The following is a 10179-nucleotide window of genomic DNA, read 5'->3' as shown; positions in this document are numbered from 1 at the left end:
CCGCCCGGGGTCCGACCGGGTGGGGGGGGGGGCGGGGGGGGACCGGGCGGACGGACACGGAGCCGACGGTTCCACCGGGAACGGAGTCTTTATCAAAAATACAGGCGGGCGCAGCGTCCAGACGCACGGGCTATTCGTCTTCGCAGAAGACACGGGGTCGGACGGGGGCGGGGGGGCGGGGGGTCTTCTCCGGGGGAGAAGAGATGCCGTCCTCGGGCCGGGGAGGGGAACCCCGGGCCACCCACCCGGGCCACCCAGCGCCGCGGGGGACCCAGGCGTCCGAGCGGAGACGCGGAGCGGCGGGCCGGGGGGCGGAGCGGGCCGGCCGTCCGGCCCCGGCCCGGTCCGGCCGGCCGTCCCTCGGCGGGTCGGTGCGGGGCGCGGGTGCGTTTGGGGGGCCCCGCGTCTCCGGGCTCCTCCCTGCCGTTCGGCCTGATGATGATAATCGCGGTATTTGTGAGTGACGATGAGAATGACGAGGGTATCGGTTAAGCGCCTACGGGGTGCGGGCACTGTTCTAAGCGCTGGGGTAGATAGAGTAACGACAATAATGATGACGGTTTTTGTCGGGCGCCTACTCCGTGCAAAGCACCGTTCTAAGCGCTGAATAAGTTAATCAGGTTGGACGCGGTCCCTGTCCCCCGTGGGGCTCACGGTCTCAACCTCCATTTTACAGATGAGGTCACTAACGCCCAGAGAAGGGAGGTGACCTGCCCAAGGTCACCCCGCAGACGAGCCGCGGAGCCGGGATCGGAGCCCGGGTCCTCCTGACTCTCAGGCCCGGGCTCCGCCTGCTACGTGCCGGGCACCGTATTAAGCCCCGGGGCAGAGACAAGAATCGGGTCGGACGCGGTTCCCGTCCCACGTGGTGGTCTCGGTCTCAATCCCCATCGTGCGCGTGAGGAAACCGAGGCACAGAGAAGCAAAGTGACTCGCCCGGGGTCACGCGGCAGACCGCATTAGAACCCAGGTCTTCGGACTCGGGGGCCCGGGCTCTTTCCACTAATAATAATAATAATAATGTTGGTATCTGTTAAGCGCCTACTCTGTGCCGAGCACCGTTCTAAGGGCTGGGGGAGATACAGGGAAATCAGGATGTCCCACGTGAGGCTCACGGTCTTCATCCCCGTTTTCCAGACGAGGTGACCGAGGCCCAGAGAAGTGAAGTGACTCGCCCACGGTCACCCAGCTGCCGGCATTCGAACCCGTGGCCTCTGACTCCCAAGCCCGGGCTCTTTCCACTGAGCCACGCTGCTTCTCCAACCGGGCCACGCCGCTCCTCCCGTAAGGGGGGGCCGCGTCGGGACCACCGAGTCACCCTCCCGGTGTCCCCGACCCCCAGTCTACTCACCTTGCCCGAACTGCCGTGGCTCTCTCTTGTTTCGGGGGGCAGGTTGGAGGCGTCGTGGGGCGGGGTGGGGGGGGGGGTGGACGGCTGGGCGGGGGGCGGGGAGGGCCGCGGCCCCCCTGCTCAGAGCCCACGCAGGAGTCTCAGTAGGGGCAGCAGCAGCAGGAGGAGGAGGCAGAGGGGGCCCGGGCCCCGGCCCCCCGGCCACAGCGGGGTCCCGCCTCCGCCGGGGCCCGGCGTCTCTGGAACACACATACGGGACGGGGAGGGATAACGACGATAATAAATAATCACGGTATTTGCCAAGCGCTTACTACGTGCCGAGCACCGTTCTAAGCACCGGGATAGATACCGGGTCACGGGGTTGTCCCACGTGGGGCTCCCACTCTTTACCCCCATTTTACAGATGAGGGACCCGAGGCCCAGAGAAGTAAAGCGGCTCGCCCGGGGTCACGGAGCAGACAAGCGGCCGAGGCGGGATTAGAACCCACGGCTTCCGGCTCCCCAGCCCGGGCGCTTGCCACTGAGCCGCGCCGCTTCACGACGGGGACGGGGTCGGGGGGTGGGGGAGGGATGGGGGGCTTTGGAGAGGGACGGGGTGGGGGGCTGGGGAGGCGGAGGGGAGGGGAAAGGATGGATGGATGGGGAACGTTTTTGCCAATGCTGCTGTACCGCCCTCTCCCAAGTGCACAGAACAGCGCTCTGCACGTAGGGAGCGTTCAGTAAACACCGGGGGCTGCTTGATGGGTGGCGGATAGGCGGGCCGGAAGTTGGAAAGAAGAGGGGGAACCCAGACCCGTCGACCCCCATCCGCCCCGCCCTCCTCCCCGCTCTCCCCCGGACTCACCCCCAACCCCGCGGGGTAGGACTTGGGGGACCAAGGTGACCCTGCCGTCCGCTGTGGAGAGAAGGGAGAGAGGGGTCGGGACCTCGGCGCTCCCCCGGCCCCCACTGGGGCCTGGCCCTCCTGTCCCCCCCCTCCCCAAATTCGGGTCTCAGTCGTCGTCGTCGACACCACCGCCCCCCCCCCCCCCCCGCCCCGGGACTCACTGGTCGCCACGCAGCACACCGACACCTTCAGGCGCAGACAGTGGCCGGGACTCTCCGGAGACGGGACGGCTGGCGGGGAGGAAGAGGCGGACGGTCCGGACGCCACCCCCCTCGCCACCCCCTCGCCCCCCCACTCGTCCCTTCCGTCGTATCCATTGAGCGCTTACTGCGTGGAGAGCGCTGTACTGGGCGCTTGGGGGATCGCCAAGGGACAACCGCCGGGCACATTTCCTGCCCACGAGGGGCCTCAGACCTGCCCCGGGCCCCGCCCCACCTCCCTCCCCCAGGACCCCGGGCCATGACCCCTGACCCCGGCCCTGCCCTCCACCCCAGCCCGGGGCCCGGGTCTCTCACAGATGTAGTGGTAAGTGTTCCCGGGGACGAATTCGAAGCCGAGGGAGAAGGGCGTGAAGCGCTGGATCTTCTCGGAGAAGCGGACGGGGCCCAGGGGGGCGAAGGGGCGCGAGCACTCCCAGCGTTTGAAGGCGCCCGGCCCGTCCGGCCGGCAGGCGGCATAGCCGGCCGCGTCCACCATGTACAGCGCGAAGGTCTCCGGGCCTCCCGGGGGACCCGGGCCCTCGTAGTGCGGGCAGAAGATGTCCAGGTAGTCGTTCAGCCCCAGCTCCACCGAAGGGTCGTCCGCCCGGAGCCTGCGGGCACCGGGCGGGCGTCACGGGGGCCGTCCCCGCCCCCGCCTCAGGACCCGCTCGTTCGTCCGATCGTACCGTCCGAGCGCCCGCTGCCCGCCGAGCCGCCGGACCGAGCGCTGGGGAGGGGACGGGACAGCAACGGACGGCTCGCGGGGCCCCGGTCCTCCCCGGGGACCCCGTCCTCGCGCACCCGGGCGGAGAGATGGAGGGGGGAGAGACCGACGGAGATCCAGAGAAACCCGGGGACAGGAAAAGAGGCGGGGAGACGGACGCCGAGACGGAGGCCGAGGATCTGGCAGCGAGACAGACGGGGTAGGGGCAGAGACGGCCAGCCTCGGAGCTGCGGGGGATAGAGACAGAGAGACGCGGAGACGGAGACTCGGAGTCGGAAGAGTGGCAGACCTGGAGAGACAGAGGAGGCGGAGAAACACAGACTCAGCCCGTCGATCATTCGTTCCGTTCATTCGGTAGTGTTTATCGAGCGCTCACTATGTGCAGAGCGCTGTACTGAGCGCCTGGAACGGACAGATCGGCAACAGAGAGAGACGGTCCCTGCCCTCTGACGGGCTCACGGTCTAATCGGGGGAGACGGACGGACGAGAACAACAGCGATAAATAGACCGTGAGCCCGACGCTGGGCGGGGATGGTCTCTATCTGTTGCCGAACTGTATATTCCAAGCGCTCAGTCCAGTGCTCTGCACAGTGTAAGCGCTCGATAAATACTATCGAACTAGAGAGACGGAGAGACTCAGACCTGGAGAGACGGACGCGTAGACAGAGAGACGGGACCAGAGAAAGCTGTAAAGAGACACACCCGCAGAGAGACAGACACACAGAGAGAGAGATGAGGAGGCGCAGAAGCAGCGTGGCTCAGCGGGAAGAGCCCGGGCTTGGGAGTCGGAGGTCGTGGGTTCGAATCCCGGCTCCGCCCCTTGTCAGCTGGGTGACCGGGGGCGAGGCACTTCACTTCCCTGGGCCTCACTTACCTCATCTGGAAAAGGGGGGATTAACTGCGAGCCTCACGTGGGACAACCCCATCTCCCCCAGCGCTTAGAACGGTGCCCTGCACCTAGTAAGCGCTTAACGAATACCAACACGATTATTATTCTCCGGGCCTCAGTTACCTCACCTGTCAAATGGGGAGGAGGGCTGTGAGCCCCACGCGGGACAAACCCGATGGCCTTGTATCTACCCCAGTGCTCAAGAACAGAGCCTGGCACCTAGTAAGCGCTTAACGAACACCGTCATCGTCTTCCCAGAAGCAGAGAGACAGGCCCAGGAACAGAGACACAGGGCTGGAGAGAGAGACAAAGAGAGAGGCGCTGAGCCAGAGACACCGAGACAAAGAGATTCCCGGGCCACAGAGAGACAAAGAGGCAGGAAAACGCAGAATAATAAGAGACGGCAATGGCTTGGGCGGGGCAGATGGCACCGGAGAGAGTGTGAACTTTGTCCGCAAGTGAAAGTCGCTAAACAATAATAATAATAATAATAATAATAATAACGTTGGTATCTGTTAAGCGCTTACTATATGCAGAGCACCGTCCTAAGCGCCGGGGGAGATGCGGGGTCATCGGGTCGTCCCCCCGTGAGGCTCGCAGTTAATCCCCATTTTACAGACGAGGGAACTGAGGCCCAGGGAAGTGAAGTGACCTGCCCACAGTCCCACAGCCGACGAGTGGCCGCGGCAGGATTCGAACCCGCGACCTCCGGCTCCCAGGCCCGGCGGTCAGAGAGATGCGGGTTCTGATCCCGGCTCCGCCGCTTGTCTGCTGCGTGACCTCGGGCGGGTCGCTCCGTACCTCCGTTCCCTGGTCCGTAAAACGGGGACGAAGACGGTGAGCCCCGGCGGCGGGGGGGGGGGGACGACAAGGACCGCGGCCGACCTGACCTCTTTGCGTCTACCTCGGTGCTCGGGACGGCGCCCGGCACACGGTAAGCGCTTTACGGGGACCATAAAATGAAGCCCGTCGGCCCACCTGCCCCTCCGCCTTCTGACCCTCGTTCGGGCGCGGCCCGATACGCGACCCCGGCTGCACCCTGGGCACACCCTGGCACGCCCCGGGCGTGCACGCAGCCGCGACCTGTGCGACCGGGGCGCTCGGTCGCTGAGAAGGACGCCGACGGGCACGCACACACGAACACATCCACATCCACACAGGCACACGCTCGACTCCCACGCCCACACGCACAACCCATTTCCACGCACCGACCCGACATTTACACACACCCCCAACTCTACTCCTTTCACAGACGGACACACGGACACATCATCTACCCACCAACCCGACTCGCTCCCGCGCAGGCGCGGACTCGACCATCGCCCGCGGGCCCGAACGACTCATTCACACCCACAGACACGACGTTTACACGCAAACTCAACCCGTCTGCACGCGTGCAGCTCGACTCATTTGGACACACAGATGCAACACTTACCCAGGCGCAAACTCAACTCATTTACACGCACAGGCACAAACTCAACCCACCGGCGCGCAGGCGCATCATCTCCCATTCCCCGACCTGTCCCGCTCGGCTCTCGGTCTTGACCGGCCCAGGGCCGAAGACGAGGGCCGGGAGGACCCGATGGGAAGGCGGGGGGAAGAGGCAGCCTGACGATGATGACGACGATGATGATCTGTTAAGCGCCTACTAGGTGCCGGGCACTGTACCGAGCGCTGGGGTGGATCCAAGCTCGGACCCAGCCCCTTGTCCCACGCGGGGCTCGCTGCCTCAGTCCCCGTTTTCCGGATGAGGCGACTGAGGCCCAGAGAGACGGAGTGACCTGCCCGAGGTCACACAGCCGACAGGCGGGGGAGTCGGGATTAGAACCCGCGACCTCCTGAGTCCCAGGCCCGGGCTCTAGCCACGGGGGGGGGGGGGAGGGAGAGCACCATGAGAGGGAGGAAGGAGAGCACCCACCGCCAACCCGGGCCTGCCCCGACCGGCTGCCCGCCCCAGCCCACGGAGACCGGCAGAGACCCACAGAGAGATGGAGAGAGACGGAAGAGACACCGAGGCGGGCGAAGAGCCGGAGAAGAGGGGCCAGAAACCCGAGCGGGGCGGCCGCTAGGTAACACCGGGTCAGAGGCGCACGGACGCAGGGGCCGCAGAGACCCGGAGACCCGGGGAGACGGGGCGGAGAGATAGGGGGAGGCGGGCAGAGACGAAGACGGGGCAGGAGCGGAGCGCCTCGAAGGCCGCGTGAGGGGCAGGAAGACGTACGCGGCATTTATCGAGCGTTCGCTGTGTGCCGAGCACCGAACTGAACGCTTGGGAGCGTACACCAGAGAAGCAGCGTGGCTCACTGGAAGGAGCACGGGCTTGGGAGTCCGAGGCCACGGGTTCGAATCCCGGCCCTGCCACCCGTCAGCTGCGTGACCGCAGGCAGGTCATTTCACTTCTCTGGGCCTCAGTTCCCTCATCTGGAAAACGGGGATTAAGATTGTGAGCCTCACGTGGGACCACCCGATGACCCTGTATCACCCCCAGCGCTTAGAGCAGCGCTCTGCACACAGTAAGCGCTTAACAGATACCAACGTTATCATTACTATTATTACACCACTACGGAATGGACAGGCTCAATCCCTGCCGACGAGGAGTTTACGGTCCCGGGCGGAGGTGGGGGAACCGGACGTTAATACGGAGAGGGATCGAACCCCGGGGAGACGCCAAAAGGGAGATTGATCGATCGGTTAATCGGTTGTACTCACTCGATCGACGGACGCTATTTATTGGGCAGTGACCGCGCGCGGGGCACTGGACGAAACGCTCGGGAACCTACGCCACCACGGGGGCTTTCGGTCTCGGGGGGGGGCGAGGCTGGGCCCAGTGGACGGAGCCCGGGCCTGGGAGTCGGAAGGACCAGGGTTCTAATTCCGCCTCTGCCGCGCGTCTGCAACGTGACCTGGGGGGGAGTCACTCTGCTTCTCCGGGCCTCGGTTCCCTCACCTCTAAAATGGCCCGTGGGGGCCGGGGATCGTGTCCAACCCGATTACCTTGTATAATAATAATAATAACGTTGGCTGGTATCTGTTAAGCGCTTACTATGTGCCGAGCACTGTCCTAAGCGCTGGGGGAGACATAGGGGAATCAGGTTGTCCCAGGTTGTCCAGGTTGTATCTGCCCCGGGGCTCAGAACAGTGCTTGGCACAGCAGTAAGCGCCGGACAGATATCATCGTCGTCATTAGAGCGGGGCGGGGAGAGACCCGGAGAGGGACCGACCCCGGGGGAGACGCCCAGACGGAGAATGATTCGTCAATTGTATTTATCGAAGACAAGAAGCGGCACGGCCTAGCGGCTACCGCCCGGGGCCCGGAACTCAGAAGGACCTGGATTCCAATCCTGACTGTGCCACCTGTCCGCTGGGTGACCTTGGGCGAGGGCACGGGCTTTGGAGTCCGAAGTCATGAGTTCGAATCCCAGCGCTGCCACGTGTCAGCTGTGTGACCGTGGGCGAGTCACTTCACTTCTCTGTGCCTCGGTTCCCTCATCTGGAAAACGGGGATGAAGACCAGGAGCCCCGCGTGGGACGACCCGATTCCCCCGTGTCTCCCCCAGCGCTTAGAACGGTGCTCTGCACATAGTAAGCACTTAACAGATACCAACATTATCTTCACCTTTTTGGGCCTCAGTTCCCTCTTCTGTAAAAGGGGGGAATTGAGACCGTGAGCCCCAGGTGGGACAGGGACTGCGTCCGACCCGATCTGCTTCTAACTTAATAATAATAACGACGACGAGGGCATCTGTTAAGCGCTCCCTACGTGCCGGGCACTGTTCTGAGCGCCGGGGTGGATACGAGGCAATCAGGTCGGACGCGGTCCCTGTCCACCCCAGCGCTTAGGACAATGTCTGGCACGTAGTGGGCGCTCAACAAATACCAAAACGCATTTTACTTTTCTTTCTGCCATCGTTCGAGAGTAACGTTTCTGCTCATTCAGCCAGTCGTACTTACTGAGCGCTTACCGTGTGCAGAGGACCGGACTAAGCGCTTGGGAGAGGACGACGGAACGATAAGCGGCCATCTCCCAGATGCTCAGGACGGTGCTCCGCACATAGTAAGCGCTCAATAAATAACGCCGCGTTTAATCGTTTTAAATAAATAACCGACCCGGGGTGGTGAAGAGATTGTTCGCTGAGACACAGAGACGCGGAGAAGAGATCGAGAGACCCGAGGACAAGCAGAGAAGAAGGGACTCGCGTTGTCTTGTTTTTGTCCGTCTGTCTCCCCGGACGAGACCGGGAGCCCGTCGCTGGGCGGGGACGGTCTCCTACCCGCTGCCCGGTCGTCCGTTCCAAGCGCCCAGTCCGGTGCTCCGCACAGAGTAAGCGCTCAATAAATACCACCGAGTGAACGGATGACTCGGACCCAGAGACCTGGGGACACCCAGAGAAGCAGCGGCCCGGCCCAGCGGCGAGAGCGCGGCGGGAGTCGGAGGACGTGGGTTCTAATCCCGCTCCCGCGTCCGCCGCGTGGCCTCGGGTCAGTCCCTTTCCTTCTCCGTCCCTCTCGCGGAAAATGGGGATTCAGGGGGTGAGCCCCACGAGGGACAGCCTCATCGCCCGGCACCCGCACGGTGCTCGGCCCACGGTAGGCGCTCAACCAACACCATCCTCGTCGTTATTAGGAGGGACGCAGGGAAGAAGAGAGGCGGCGTGGCCCGGGCCCGGGGGTCAGGGGTCACGGGTTAGAATCCCGGCTCTGCCCCCCGGCAGCCGAGGGACCGTGGGCGAGTCCCTCCTTCACTCCTCCGGGCCTCGGTTCCCTCGCCGGGAAAACGGGGGTTAACCGGGAGCCTCGCGGGGGACGACCCTCTATCCATCGGTTATTTGTTAAGCAGAGCGCCGTTCGAAGCGCCGGGGGGGATACAGCGTCACGAGAGGCCCCCGGCCCTCACCCCCATCTTCCGGATGAGGGAACCGAGGCCCGGACAAGCGAGGCGACCGACGAGCGGGATGGGAACCCGTGACCTCCGCCTCCCAAGCCACGCTGCGTCCAGCTCCCCCAAGCGCTTCCGACAGCGCTCCGCCCGTAGCGAGCGCTGAGCGAATCCCACCATCGCGAGGATCGTGCAGAGACGCGACCCCCCCGGGGACCCCCGGCCGGGGCAGTCGCAGGGGGAGGGGAAGGGGCGGTCGTGGGCTCCTCCCCCGGGTGCGGACAAAGGATCCCGGGCGCGGGGCGGAGGCGGGGGGGAGGGGGGGGGTGTCTCCGGGAGGGGGGTTCACCTGGGATTGGTGGCGTTCCAGTAGACGGTGTGGCGGAGGCCCAGCCCCCCGCGGAGGGGACCCCCCAGCAGGGCGGCCCACAGCACCGCCGCCCCCACCAGCCGCCCCAGGCCCGGACGGGCCCGCATCGCCTCCCGGGCCGCTCCCGGGCCGGTCCCGGGCCGCTCCCGGCCTGGACAGCGCGGGGTGGACGGGGAGCCGAGTGGGGAGACGGGGCCGGGGGCCGGGCGGGGGCGGCCGGGGGGCGGCCCCGGTCCCGCCCTCTCACTTTCCACCAACCAGGGCTCCCGCCGCCGCCAAACTTGGGCCGACTTGGCCTTAACCCTTGGCGGACTCCCACGCGTTCGTCCCTTCCTCCTTAAATGATCCCGACGTTGGTATCCCTCGAGCGCTTACTCTGGGCAGGGCGCCGGGGGAGATCCGGGGTCGTGGGGTCGTCCCACCCGAGGCTCCCGGTCTTCGGCCCACTGTGAAGTGACTCGCCCCCGGCCCCCCGGCCCAGCGGGGATTCGAACCCGTCACCGGGCCACGCCGCTTCTCCCATCGGGCGCTTAACAGTAATGATGACGGTGGGATCCGTTAAGCCCTCACTCCGTGCCGGGCGCCGGGGGAGATCCGGGGTCATGGCGTCGTCCCCCGTGGGGCTCCCGGTCTTCGCCCCCGCTTTACAGACGAGGGAACCGAGGCCCAGAGAACGAATTAACTAGTTAATTGATGTAGGTATCTGTTAAGCGCTCGCTGGGTGCCGAGCGCCGTTCCGAGCGCCGGGGGAGATCCGGGGTCATCGCGTCGTCCCCCGTGGGGCTTCCGGTCTTCATCCCCATTTTCCAGATGAGGGAACCGAGGCCCAGAGCATCAATCAATTAGTTGATGTTGGTACCTGTTGTGCGCTCCCTAGGTGCCG

General features: G+C 65.1%; 1 protein-coding gene across 1 annotated transcript; it reads right to left on the bottom strand.

Moving 5' to 3' along the window:
* Positions 1–1471: 1471 nt before the first annotated feature.
* Positions 1472–9432, bottom strand: EFNA4 (ephrin A4). The gene is made up of 5 exons (XM_039910943.1): positions 9276–9432; positions 2753–3048; positions 2409–2467; positions 2180–2246; positions 1472–1569 (listed from the first exon to the last, which is right to left on the bottom strand). Exons 1-5 carry the CDS (start codon positions 9401–9403, stop codon positions 1472–1474), a joined length of 648 nt encoding a protein of 215 aa, XP_039766877.1. The 5' UTR covers positions 9404–9432.
* Positions 9433–10179: the final 747 nt, after the last annotated feature.

This window comes from Ornithorhynchus anatinus, chromosome X5 (assembly GCF_004115215.2).
Source record: "Ornithorhynchus anatinus isolate Pmale09 chromosome X5, mOrnAna1.pri.v4, whole genome shotgun sequence".
NCBI classification, from domain to species: Eukaryota; Metazoa; Chordata; class Mammalia; order Monotremata; family Ornithorhynchidae; genus Ornithorhynchus; species Ornithorhynchus anatinus.
This window is presented reverse-complemented; position numbering and strand designations above follow the sequence as displayed.

What these genes read in the sequence shown, in the direction of transcription:
- EFNA4 (XM_039910943.1), bottom strand. Translation starts at nt 9,403, where the DNA reads ATGCGGGCCCGTCCGGGCCTGGGGCGGCTGGTGGGGGCGGCGGTGCTG. An exon ending in TGGAACGCCACCAATCCCAG is followed by an intron (nt 3,049 to 9,275) that starts GTGAACCCCCCT and finishes CGGTGCCCGCAG; the next exon opens with GCTCCGGGCGGACGACCCTT. An exon ending in GGGGGTGAGTCCGGGGGAGA is followed by an intron (nt 1,570 to 2,179) that starts GCGGGGAGGAGG and finishes GCCCCGGCGGAG; the next exon opens with GCGGGACCCCGCTGTGGCCG.